The sequence below is a fragment of the Littorina saxatilis genome, linkage group LG8 (assembly GCF_037325665.1).
Source record: "Littorina saxatilis isolate snail1 linkage group LG8, US_GU_Lsax_2.0, whole genome shotgun sequence".
NCBI lineage: Eukaryota > Metazoa > Mollusca > Gastropoda > Littorinimorpha > Littorinidae > Littorina > Littorina saxatilis.
The window spans coordinates 68766897-68781061 of NC_090252.1; the positions used below are offsets into that span (position 1 = coordinate 68766897).

Below are 14165 nucleotides of genomic sequence, written 5' to 3' on the forward strand. Positions count from 1 at the left end.
CAATTTAAAAACACTTTCATCTTATTCCTTGTCGGTTTCTGATTCCAAAAACATATAGATATGATATGTTTGGATTAAAAACACGCTCAGAAAGTTAAAACAAAGAGAGGTACAGAAAAGCGTGCTATCCTTCTTAGCGCAACTACTACCCCGCTCTTCTTGTCAATTTCACTGCCTTTGCCATGAGCGGTGGACTGACGATGCTACGAGTATACGGTCTTGCTGAAAAATGGCATTGCGTTCAGTTTCATTCTGTGAGTTCGACAGCTACTTGACTAAATATTGTATTTTCGCTTTACGCGACTTGTTCTTTCTTCCTCCCTTTCTACTGTAAAGAGTAACCTCCCTCGTGTGTCTAGATCACACAAGGAAGTATTTGCAATCAAAAGAACATGGCCTCATGTAAACCTTCCCCGATGAAACAAGGATTGCTTTCAAAATCTAAATTGGCAATTCGTTCAAACTCGTTCACCCAAACTAATCGTGATTATGTGCACCATCCCACACAATGAACAGGCACACACTGTGTTAGTCACGAATTCGATGTTTTAATGTGTATAGGGTTTAAATATCCTTAGCGGATTATGACTTTATTCAGTTATTCTGCAGAAAAACAGAAATGCTGGAGAAAAACTTTTTGTTTCTGCAGCATTTCTGCATAATGTCATCTTTCGCGAGAGCAACGTTTTTTTCTGCAGTTTTACTGCTGTAAAATTGAAATCAAGAATGCTGCAGTAAACCGGTGATGTTGTTTTACTGGAGAAAAACTGTTTACACTTTTTCTTCAGCATTTTGGCATTATTCAGTTATCCTGCAGAAAAAACAGAAATGCTGGAGAAAAACTGTCTTTTCTGCAGCATTTCTGCATAATGTCATCTTTCGCCGAAGCTGTTTGTATGGCCATGTTGGGTTTGGTGCGTGCATGCCTGGTTTTCTCCTGTAGACTGTAGATGGGTGTCGGTACAGAAGGTCTGCCCGCTGTCCTCAGCCAACATGCTCCGTCTTCATGGCAGCTCAGATTTTTTTTATCGAGGTTCTCTCCTCTAGATCCGCCGTGTTTCGCCTAGGGGCTTGCGCTGCCTAGTTGATAGGGTCACCTCGTAGAGGATGTGGTCATAGACCACGCACGGTCGGTCTTGGGATAGGGAAACGTTATGCTAGTCCGGAGGAATTACGCCACAATGGCCACCTCGCGAAGACCCAGGGTCCTAGACTAGGGAGGTCAAAGGGGGAGCACCGGAAGGGCTACCCCTCTACCCGCACCTCCAACACAATCCCTTCCCCTGGTAGCTTCATCCCCAAGGAGGAAACAGAGCTACCTACAACACCCCGAAGCAACGGGTTTTTCTGGAGCAAAACATTTTACTGCAGTAAAATTGAAATCAAGAATGCTGCAGTAAAACGGTGCTGTTGTTTTACTGCAGAAAACCTGTTTACACTTTTTCTGCAGCATTTTGTACTGGCTCATTATAATGTTGGAGCACGCGAGCCCCCCTCTGTCGAGAGATGGACTCATCCAGAATTACCAATAGTATGTATTTCGTCTGTCTGACTTCCTTTCCGCCGGAAGTTCAAAGTTTCAAATTAAACAATGGCACCTGTCAGCAACATTGTCACATTTTCCCAGACAAACGCAGGAGTCCACTTCGTGTTCGATTTGCTTCAGAAATTGTTCACTTTCGGCCGCCATTGTGAAGTTGAATATAATGCCCTTATGCTACACGCCTTCTGATTGGTACACTGCGGAACAAACTATTATGCTATCCCAGGGGGCGACGAATACAAACGCTACTTTACACAGACTATTCTGAAGAAAAAGTTAATCGCAATAATGCTGCAGAAAACCAAGTAAACATTATGCTGCAGTAAAAAACGTTGCTTCGGCGAAAGATGACATTATGCAGAAATGCTGCAGAAAAGACAACTTTTCTCCAGCATTTTGGTTTTTCTCCAGAATAACTGAATAATGTCATAATCCGCCAAGAGCCAGTACAAAATGCTGCAGAAAAAATGTAAATAGGTTTTCTGCAGTAAAACAACAGCACCGTTTTACTGCAGCATTCTTGATTTCAATTTTACTGCAGTAAAATGTTTTGCTGCAGAAAAAAAACACTGCTTTGGCGAAAGATGACATTATGCAGAAATGCTGCAGAAAAGAACGGTTTTTCTCCAGCATTTGTCTTTTCTGCAGAATAACTGAATAAAGTCACAATCCGCTAAGGATATTTAAAGGTCCTAATGTAGTTCTATAATACAGTATATATGCCTGTTGTTTGTTGTTTAATTTGTTGCCCGACAGTCTATGTTACATCTTCGTTCTGTTTTAGATCTGTACGCTTTTATGTGAGTTCTGTTTTATTTCTCAGACTGTTTATGTGTAATTATGTGTCTAGTAATTATCTTATGTATTTTTCTTCTTTTTTTGATCTTCTAGATTATCTTATGTATGTGGATGTGTTTTGTGAAATGTAAGCTAATAATGCTTGTATTTTATTTCTTACGAGGAAACTTTTTATATGTAAAATGTTGAATGTTAATGTCCAATGTAAAGCGCCATGAGACTGTTATCTGGCGGTGAACAGCACTATAGAAGAATGTTTTATTATTATTATTATTGCTAATTGTATCATGTTATACATCGCAATAACTACATGACATCATGCCTCTTCACGAGTCTTATTTTTCGGGCTGATTGGCTGGCATTATATCCTGGTGTAAGTGTATATATTATATTATATTCCGCCTCAGGTAGATTACCCTGATATCTCACGATATACCATGCAAGTTCATGCCGAATAACAATCAATTACGTCCGTCGCGATATAACCTTCGTGGTTGAAAACGACGTTAAACACCAAAATAAAGAAAGAAAGAAAGAATCAATTACGTCCCCATATTTACGAAATTGCATCACATTAAGTATTAACACGTGGGAGGATCTGCTACGTAATTAACCAACATAAAGTTATGTTTCAAATCTGGTGTATTTGTGTATGTATGGGTTTTTACGCCTGTGTGGCCATTTGTGTGCGTGCGTGCGTGCAACCATGTTTCTGTTAGAAATCCCAACAGTTATTTAAGTTTTTATTGAAGTGAAACAAAGTGGTACTGTTTGATTTAGGACACACAATATACGAACCACTTTCTACCCACTTTCTATTCATCTGGCTAAACATGAGTCACTTTAAACTTAACCACACACGGAAATGATTGACATACAACACTGGACGAAGTTGATCAATTCTTACACTGAAGACGGTCTGAGCTGGGGATTGTGTAAGAGAGTGCAGTCATGCGGTGGTGGTGTGTCATGGTGTTCTGCTTCTGTCGGTTTATTTCAAACCTGTGTGGAGGTAAGAACGAACGATTCCGTATCACAGGGACTGTCCTGTCCCCGTGTGAACGCATGTTCACAGCGAAAGAGCAACCATCATGCTTTTATGTGGGATGATATATGTCCTTGTATAAGTAGTAGTAGTAGTAGTAGTAGTGGTAGTGGTAGTGGTAGTGGTAGTAGTAGTAGTACTACTACTACTACTACTAAATGTGTTAGTTTAATTTAGGGCGCTTACTTCCCTTTGGTTACTTGATCTTTAAGTGGGATAAACGAATTCCGAAAATAAGTGTGTCGGGTTTGTACGGGCTGAGATAGAGTACATGCCCTTGTTGTTACGGGGACAAACATTGGAGGGGGGAACCACAAGTAAGGGGTGTGAAAGGAGCACGTACTACTAGTAATACTATTTTTAATCCACTAGTAATACTATTTTTTTTTTTTTAAGACAAGGACATGGACAGTATCATTTCGAAAACGACGCAAGACATTATTAAAAATGCTAAATGTAACAACACATTATCGTTTACTAAGATATATAAAAGACAAATCCATGTATAATTGCAAACGAGACCAGTAGTCATTATCTTGAATAACTGTCACCAGTGCTTTGAATGACAGCCAAGATACACATGTTTTGAATAGAGCTATTGTAGGTGTCATTACTGATATATTTCCTGTACACTCATTCAATAAACGTAGTGCCTGTCATTGTCCAGTTTGAGTTTGAGTTTGAGTCTGTGTGTGTGTGTGTGTGTGTGTGTGTGTGTGTGTGTGTGTGTATGCGAGTGAGTGTGTGTGTGTGTGTGTGTGTGTGTGTGTGTGTGTGTGTGTGTGTGTGTGTGTGTGTGTGTGTGTGTGTGTTTTGTGTTTTTCATTCGTTTTTATCAAATGCAGTCAACTCAACTCTGAACGATAGCAAGGGCGTAGCTGTAAGCTAGCGTTTTAGGGAAATATTGTTTGCGAGGTTCGAAGCCGTGTGTGTCCAAATACCTTCCATTAAGAGGAAAGTTCTCTGAACATATACACAAGCGTAGGTGTTTGTGTGTATGTGTCTGATTGACGAATGATGCATTGGTTGATAGATGAAAGGATTGATTGTTTGATGAGTGAATTAATATATTTATGTTTATCCGTTGATATTTACTTCTATATCTATGAAATTGTAATCATCAATTATATGACGGTTACTTTCAGTCACTCTATCTGGAAAACGATCCGCCCTATATCCCCAAATTCAACAAATCACAAGACCGAAACAAATAGCAACCGACCATTCAATCAAACAGATAATTGACCAACATTAATTACCAACCAACAAAGAAACAGAAAACAAAGGAATAACAATAATACAATAGCACAGAAACGTCATAAACGTTGTCATACTTGATACATAACCCTTAGATATACTATTGCTGAGCCCTGGGCATAATTTATACTAAGGGTAACCCACAGTGTAACTCAAGGTTAACATCACCCTCTGTTGAGATGTGTTTGTCTGTTGAGATGTGTTTGTCTGCTGAGATGTGTTTTTGTCTGTTGAGATGTGTTTGTCTGTTGAGATGTGTTTGTTGTCAAAGTCAAACATGAGTTGCCAGTAAAACGTCGTGCGTGTGGGTTCTGTGCATTTTACTCAGATGCGTCAACACGAATGCCAGCAATAATATTGGCACTTAATGAGATTTGTAACGCCGCACCACAATGCGTTAGTTGCAACTTCTGTACAGAGGCATGTCACTGTACTAGCGACGTCGATGCACTACTGGCTCCTGGTTTTGTCACAGAATCTCCATCAGGCAAGCCAGTCATTCACCCGTCAGCCTCAGAGCATGTGCTACAGCCAGGAGACAACCTTACCTGCATCGCAACAGGCGGGAATCCTCAACCCGATGAACTCCATTTTCACTGCGTTAACCCCTCGCTTTCTGATGGAAATGACGAGAAGAATGCAACGCACATGTCCAGTTTTCTCACAGTGCATCGTGTGCTCAGCACTCTCAACAGTGTCCGCTGCACCTGCACTGCTGTTTGGAGAGAAAATTTCACTCACCCTGATGTCATTACCGTAGCTGTGTACAACATTGAAGGTATGTTATGTGACAGGGGAGGCTACCGCTCCTTTCACAGCAGACTCTGCACCCGAGTTGTTGGCCTTTAAGTCAACACCGGTGGATTGTGGAATTATGTTTGTGATGGGGTCTGGTGGTTTCCGATTGTCTGTATGTTAATGGAAACCTTCGAGTTTGCATAACAGTTTTTATAGGGCTAAGAAATTAGCCCTAACATTTTCAATCCTGTTTGGGTGCTCTTCGCCTCCCGAGGTAATCGTAGTGTTACGGCACTCGGTTACAGCTATAACACTGAACAATGCGTAACGGATAAAAGTGACAGTAATCATGTTAAGAAGAAATGGTTCCCCTTTAAGAAGTTTTGCAATATTTTGAGAAGGTGTTTGTTAGTAAATATTAGAAGAAAAAATGTTTGGCAATCCAAACCATTCTCGCATGTCTACACTGAGGAGTGACATAGGTTTCTTCATATTGCCATCATATCGATTCAAAGCTACATTATATAAATATTAATTGTAAATAATGGTTAATAACAGAACGTCAACCTCGAGATAGGTCGGGTGTGGCTACACAAGTAAGACATGCATGCATTTGTTTAACTTCTTCTCATTTAGTATACAAAAGACGCACACAAATCTGTACTTCTGTATACCGCTGTCTGGTCAAAGGCGCATTGCGTCTGTAGCGCCTTCACAGGATAAGCAAAGACTATAGCTCTGTCAAAGTCCTACATTGCGACTGAAATAGTTCTCATAACTAAGAAGTCTCTTAGTGATAGTGTTATGAAATAGTGGACAATGAACTGTTTGATGATTCGTTGTAGTCCTGTTCGTGATCGTGCCTTTTGGTCGCAATTCCACCACACACACAACGAGGCTATATATGACACTGAACACAGTTTGTTTTTGCAAAACTGCTGGTAAATCACTAGTTTATGTTTGTGTGACTTGTATAGTGCAGTCAGTCGAACGCAGAAGAAGAAGAACTAGTTTATGTGGTCAAGTGTTATAACACAATGTATGACAACCCTTACTGCCAAACTCTTTGTATCAGCTAAATCCTGCACTTTTGGTCCAGCACTAGCCCAAACAAGTGAGGACTTTCGGGTTACTGGAATTTCTGATGGGCGGGCATACGACTCATTTGGCAGGAGCGTTGGCTTTGAAACCAGTTGTCGTTATCGGCGTGGATTGGACCCCAACGTTCGGAGTGGGCTTTATTTCCCAGAGTCAACTGTGTGCAGACTCTCTTAGATGTCCGAACACCCTCGCTGCTATCTTGATCTGCAACTGTGTGCAGACTCTCTTAGATGTCCGAACACCCTCGCTGCTATCTTGATCTGCAACTGTGTGCAGACTCTCTTAGATGTCCGAACACCCTCGCTGCTATCTTGATCTGCAACTGTGTGCAAGTATGTGACTTGATTTGTTGCAGACTTACCAGAGAAACAGTACAACCCTCTCGGACTGGTGGTCGGTGTGCTGGGGCTCCCTGTCCTCGCCCTGGTGATTGTCCTCATTGCCGTCATCAGAAGACGACTTCACGGCAACACACTCTTCACCAACTTGCGCAAAAGATGGAACAAGCGAAAATGTGGTATGTTTTCTTTTGCTCTTGGATTGTGTTCTGTTACAAAAAGAAACAAGCCGTTGAAATGTTTAGCAACCAATCCAATAACCCAAAAGTCATCATACATTGTTGCCCCCCCCCCCATCTCTCTCTCTCTGTCTCTCTTTCTCTGTCTCTCTCTATCTCTCTCTTTCTGTCTCTCATAATAATAATAATAAATATTATGAGTAATTTGTATAAATTCGATAGATTGTCTTTGGATGTTTTTATCAAGCTTTTTGACTCACAAGTTCAACCTATTGTTCAGTATGGTGCCGAGGTATGGGGTCTGATGCAGGCAGCAACAGTAGAAAAGGTGCATTTGTTTGCTTTAAAACGTTTTTTAGGTGTTGACAGGCGTACTCCTAATGATCTTGTATATGGTGAATTTGGACGTTATCCCATTTACTTAAATTCATATGTACGTTGCATAAGATACTGGCTGAAACTGACAAGAATGGATGACAGTAGATTACCCCGTAAAGCATATAAGATGTTGTTTTCTCTAGATAGCAGAGGTAAATCTACTTGGGCATCACAGGTACGGTTGTGCCTGTGTCGATATGGTTTTCAGTATGTATGGATTAACCAAGGTGTAGCCTGTATTAATTCGTTTTTGGCATGTTTTAAGCAACGCATTATTGACTGCCGGTGGCAAGAGTGGGATAATCATATTCAGACTAGCGACCGGTTTGCATTGTACCGTACCTTTAAGACAACAAATCTTGTAGAAACATACTTGTCAATTCCAGTAAACAGACACATTTTAAATGTTTTGGTTAAATTTAGATTGGGTATTTCCAGACTTGCTTTACATACAGAAAGGTATAAAGCTGTAAGTGAAAATAATTTGGTCTGTCGTTTGTGTCAATCTAGTACTGAAGATGAATTGCATTTTGTTTTATGCTGCCCTACACTGGAAAATCTAAGACGTCAATTTATTCCAGCAAAATTTTGTAGATGTCCTTCGAACTTCAAACTTGCACTGTTGTTGTCTGTGAAAAATGAAACTATACTTTGCAATGTAGCTAAGTTCTTGTATTTTTCATTTAAATGTTTAGAAAACGCTGTTTAAGCATTAGTATTTTATGATTATACATTGTCTTTTCTTCTGTTCACTTGAAACGACGCGTGTGTGGATTGCTGCTGCACACACGCTCTACTTTTGTGTAACCAGCCCCCTTCCGAAAGGGGCTAAGGCCTTAAAGGAATAAAATCTTGTTCTTGTTCTTCTTGTTCTCTCTTTCTCTCTCTCTTTCTCTCTCTCTTTCTCTCTCTCTCTATTTCTATTTCTCTATCTCTCTCTCTCTCTCTCCTTTATATTTTGTAATATTACTGTTATGTAGTGATATCATCTATGTCATTCATCTTGTAGGATGTAAACAAAGAAATCAGCGTTTGCTAATACCATTAGTCGCATAAAGAAAGCATTATCATATCTTACATTTCTTCCCTATATCTGTCATCAACACTCTCTCTCTCTCTCTCTCTCTCTCTCTCTCTCTCTCTCTCTCTCTCTCTCTCTCTCTCTCTCTCTCTCGTTGTCTTTGTCTATGTCTCTCTCTCTTAGAAGAAATACGATCTTATACATTCCAACCAGTCAGGTTTTAGAGAAAATCATTCGTGCCACACAGCATTAACAAACCTTCTTGAAAATTGGCTTAGTAGCATTAATAATAATCAACTCTGTGGTGTCCTATTCGTCGATTTTGCTAAAGCTTTCGACGTTATTAATCATGAATTACTATTAAGAAAATTAGTTGAATATAGAATGTCACCCCAAACCTTATGCCTGCTCTCCTCTTTCTTAGCCGGGCGAGAGCAGTCTGTCTGCGTATCCAGCAAAAGACCTGTGTTATAAGGGGTTCCCCAGGGTTCTGTCCTTGGACCACTACTCTTTTCCCTGTATAGTAATAATCTTCCTCTTAGTATTAATGATGACTGCGAACTCTTTGCTGACGATACGACCCTACACACTACTGATAAAAAATTAGACAAAGTTTATTCATCGTTGCAGAACAGTGTAGATGATCTCATTCATTGGACGGAATATAACCACATGAGTCTTCACCCTAAAAAGACCAATTACATGTTAATAACAACAAGACAAAAGAGACAAAACATACGAAACAATCCTCATTCCATATTAATTGGTAACGACGCAATAGAGGAGGTAGGAGATCATAAAGTTTTGGGAGTAAATATCGATAATGATTTGTCTTGGGCCCATCATGTTCGGTCGGTATGTAAAACAATCTCGAGAAAAATATATCAGTTAAATAGAATTAAACACTTTCTAGATCAGCACTCAAGGTTATTATACTTTAAGCGCATATATACAAACCATCACAGATTATTGTTCAACCATCTGGGACTCTGCCAGTGCTAATATGTTAAAACCATTGTTTAGTTTACATAGGCGAGCGCTGAAACTAATTTTACTGAAACAATTCAGTCTTGTATTTGATGATTATAAGAAACTTAAGATTCTCCCATTAAAAGACAGATTTAAATTAAATGAAGGCGTGCTCCTTCACAAAATACTTTCCGGCCGTGCACCACGAACTTTCGTCGCAAACTTTAAAGTCAAACCAAACCGAAAGTTTAACGTCCCAATTCCAAGGATAGATCTCTTCAAATCAAGCTTATAGTCCAGGCATATTAGAGAACAACGTTGAAGTGACAATGACTAGGTTTAAAATGTCCCTTATCAGAAAGTTCAACCTCATTCGTTTGATGTTTATTAAGCACATTTTCATATAAAGTTGGCGCTTCATACGGAAAAATGGCTTTGAAATTGACCCAAATCCTTCTTTGGGCTCTGTAAATGTCGTTTGGGGGTATGGTTGTAAAATGGTATCTACTGGTCACCCCAATGTATAAACTGAAAACTATTTCTGCACCAGAACACGCAGAAAGGATTGTATCTGCCTGATGTCTGATGCTTTTCAAAATCCCCAACCACTAACACCTTCAAAACGGACTTTAACTGACACTGTTGTTTTTCCCTATATAATCCTTACTATTTTTCCGAGACGTCGTCGTGTTGTGTATTTAGCTTGCCACAACCTCATACATGGTCCTAAAAGTTAAAGTTGAAGAAAATACTAAAGATAAATGAAAAAGCTGACGCAGTGTCATTCGCACCGTGAATCCCCCCATGGGAACATACTAAAGTCTGGTTCCAAATAGGCTCAATTTCCTTCTATTTCTTTGTATTTCTGCCTCGTAGGGGTAGGGGTGTTCAAACCAAAGGCACCTTTAAACCAAAATTCAAATCACACATCTTACAATACTAAGACACTCAGCAGTAAAAGGGTGTCTGCTGGTAAAAAATTCCAAACAATCCTAAAAGTACTTCACTACTAAAAGTGCTTTTAAAAAGAGCCGTTATTTTTCCCTCTATATTCAGTATTGTGTTTTCTGCGAACATGTAGTCTATTTAGATGGTTGTCGTGTGCACTTGAGTTGCTAAAGCGTTTTCAGTTGGGCATATGTCGAAAAGCAAAGAATTAGCCCTTTGAAAACCATCAGAACTGTCACACAAAAATAACATTTACCTATCTCACCAACTGACCAAACATAGGGCTTTTCCTTATGTATTATGTATTGTCGTGTTTTTTGTAGCATACTTGTGAAAACAGCCACCACTGTTGTAAATGATACTTTAAAGAGCATTATTTCATTTTTACAGTTGAAGGACAACCTGGACTGCCGTATATTACAGCTGTTTTACAATCAGCCAAAATTTTCTTAACAAACGTATGTTAAGAACAACTCCCATAGTGAAATTGAAGGAAAACAAATTGAAAATCCCCCTGCCATAGAGGAGCTAAAGAATCAACAATAAACGACTGCATGGATAGCTTGATGCACGAATGCATTGCGGACATGTTTGTCTCCAACCAAGAGAAAGTTCCAAAAAATCCCTTTTGTGCTTCTTATTATACAGTGACGTCAAAGACAGCCTTTTCTGCTGTTCATACATACAACATTTTGCAACATTTGGTGTTTCTTCACTTCATAGCGTTGGAGAAATATCCAAAGGTAATGTTCAGTACAGACAGATAAAGACGGGCAACGGACAACGGCTGGACGACCAGGGTGAGTATGTACGCTCACTTTTGCTACACATGCGAGTAGCGGCTATTATCCGTTGTTCACAAAACATTCCTATATAATGTTTGGAAACAATGGTAGGGATAAAAATCAACCGTTTCCAACTGTGCCAAAAAATCAAAAAGACGCGTTCTATAACGGTCAAACGGTCCCTTAACAGACTTGGGCGGGGTCATCTAACGGTTGGCAGACAGCACAAACACCCTGTGACTGCTCGCAAGGAAAAAATAAATCTGGATGGCAGTATGGCTACAACTACGTCGTTTAGTGTAACCATAACCCCTGAATGTATGAACAGCAGAAAAGGCTGTCTTTGACGTCACTGTATAATAAGAAGCACAAAAGGGATTTTTTGGAACTTTCTCTTGGTTGGAGACAAACATGTCCGCAATGCATTCGTGCATCAAGCTATCCATGCAGTCGTTTATTGTTGATTCTTTAGCTCCTCTATGGCAGGCGGATTTTCACTTTGTTTTCCTTCAATTTCACTGTGGGAGTTGTTCTTAACATACGTTTGTTAAGAAAATTTTGGCTGATTGTAAAACAGCTGTAATATACGGCAGTCCAGGTTGTCCTTCAACTGTAAAAATGAAATAATGCTCTTTAAAGTATCATTTACAACAGTGGTGGCTGTTTTCACAAGTATGCTACAAAAAACACGACAATACATAATACATAAGGAAAAGCCCTATGTTTGGTCAGTTGGTGAGATAGGTAAATGTTATTTTTGTGTGACAGTTCTGATGGTTTTCAAAGGGCTAATTCTTTGCTTTTCGACATATGCCCAACTGAAAACGCTTTAGCAACTCAAGTGCACACGACAACCATCTAAATAGACTACATGTTCGCAGAAAACACAATACTGAATATAGAGGGAAAAATAACGGCTCTTTTTAAAAGCACTTTTAGTAGTGAAGTACTTTTAGGATTGTTTGGAATTTTTTACCAGCAGACACCCTTTTACTGCTGAGTGTCTTAGTATTGTAAGATGTGTGATTTGAATTTTGGTTTAAAGGTGCCTTTGGTTTGAACACCCCTACCCCTACGAGGCAGAAATACAAAGAAATAGAAGGAAATTGAGCCTATTTGGAACCAGACTTTAGTATGTTCCCATGGGGGGATTCACGGTGCGAATGACACTGCGTCAGCTTTTTCATTTATCTTTAGTATTTTCTTCAACTTTAACTTTTAGGACCATGTATGAGGTTGTGGCAAGCTAAATACACAACACGACGACGTCTCGGAAAAATAGTAAGGATTATATAGGGAAAAACAACAGTGTCAGTTAAAGTCCGTTTTGAAGGTGTTAGTGGTTGGGGATTTTGAAAAGCATCAGACATCAGGCAGATACAATCCTTTCTGCGTGTTCTGGTGCAGAAATAGTTTTCAGTTTATACATTGGGGTGACCAGTAGATACCATTTTACAACCATACCCCCAAACGACATTTACAGAGCCCAAAGAAGGATTTGGGTCAATTTCAAAGCCATTTTTCCGTATGAAGCGCCAACTTTATATGAAAATGTGCTTAATAAACATCAAACGAATGAGGTTGAACTTTCTGATAAGGGACATTTTAAACCTAGTCATTGTCACTTCAACGTTCCCTTCACTAAAGTGGCTAAGATGCCTGGACTATTAGCCTATTCTGGCAACGTCTTGTGGACTTCTCTCCCGGAATTTGTGAGAGTCCCAATGAGTCTCAATACTTTCAAAAACCACATTTCGTTGTATTTTATGTTAAATTACGAAACGTCACAGTGATGGAAGACTTCGTTTTAGGTTTATTTTCATGTGTCGAAAGCATCAGTGTTCATTATATCCACACAAAAACACTCAAAGCTTTAATAACACATTTACTCATGCATGTGTATTCAGCATTGTTTTCACTACGTTACATATACGACGCTTTATATTTGTGTATAATATGTAATGTGTAAATATTCATATGTTGTTGTGTTTTTTAACCTTTTTTTCTACGTTAATATCCGTGTAAATATGTGATTAGATTAGTCCCCTCTCTGGGCGAGGGCTGGTTGAAAAAAAGCTCGTTGTATTGCTTATGCCACAACCCTCGAAAAATAAAATTTGATTTGATTTGATTTGATTTGATCTCTCTTTGTATCTCTCTCAATGCATGACAGGCTTTCCATATCACACACTTTTTTTTTTAATATTGCTTACAGATGAAGACTCTTCAAAATCCTCATCAAGCGATGACAGTGACTCCAATATATACGTCCTTCCTGACGATGAGCCCATCAGCCAACCTCAGCGACCACGAGCTGGAGTACCTCTCCTTTGTCATCAGGACGTGGAAGAGGGTGAGGTTGAGATGGATGGTTCTCACGCGACGTGCCCTTGCCCGAACGCCTACGAGCCCATGCTGACACAGGCCAAGGACGACGACGGTGCGTACACCGATCTGAACACGCAGTCAGCGGAGACTGACGATGTCTATCAAAATTGCAGTGCTGTCGAGCTTGGAGATGAAGGCTCTGTTGATGATGATGACGATGATGATGATGATGATGATGATTATATACCAATGAATGTGACGGAATGTTGACGATGATGATAATGATGATGATATATTAATGGGGCCCGGTAGCTCAGTTGGTAGAGCACTGGACTTGTGATCGAAAGGTCGCAGGTTCGAATTCGGGCCGGGACGGACACGGGTCAACTTTATGTGCAGACCCAGAGACGGAAGCCATGTCCCACCCCCGTGTCATCACAATGGCACGTAAAAGACCTTGGTCATTCTGCCATAAGTGCAGGTGGCTGAATACACCTAAACACGCAGACACCTGGGTAGCGCGACTCCGTTGCTGCTAGCTTTCCACTGGGAGGAAGCGACCCGAATTTCCCAGCGATGGGACAATAAAGTAATAAAAATGAAGAAAATGAAATGAAAAAAAATGAATGTAGCTGAATGATGACGACGATGATGATGATGGTTATTATACCAATGGATGAAGCTGAATGATGAGAAGTTCATCCACTATGACGACATCCTGTGACTCAGTGTTAGGT

At 39.9% G+C, this 14165-nt stretch overlaps 1 protein-coding gene across 2 annotated transcripts in view; it reads left to right on the forward strand.

Moving 5' to 3' along the window:
* Window positions 1-13943, forward strand: part of LOC138974252 (uncharacterized) — an 18258-nt gene extending 4315 nt beyond the window's left edge. Inside the window, exons 1-4 of one of the 2 annotated variants that reach the window (XM_070346974.1) lie at window positions 3151-3353; window positions 5119-5421; window positions 6838-6999; window positions 13316-13943. In XM_070346974.1, coding sequence (XP_070203075.1) covers window positions 3293-3353; window positions 5119-5421; window positions 6838-6999; window positions 13316-13698 — 909 coding nt within the window. In that variant the 5' untranslated portion in view covers window positions 3151-3292 and the 3' untranslated portion in view covers window positions 13699-13943. Of the gene's footprint in view, window positions 1-3150; window positions 3354-5118; window positions 5422-6837; window positions 7000-13315 lie in introns of those variants that run through there. The other variant, XM_070346975.1, reaches the window with a different exon arrangement.
* Window positions 13944-14165: the final 222 nt, after the last annotated feature.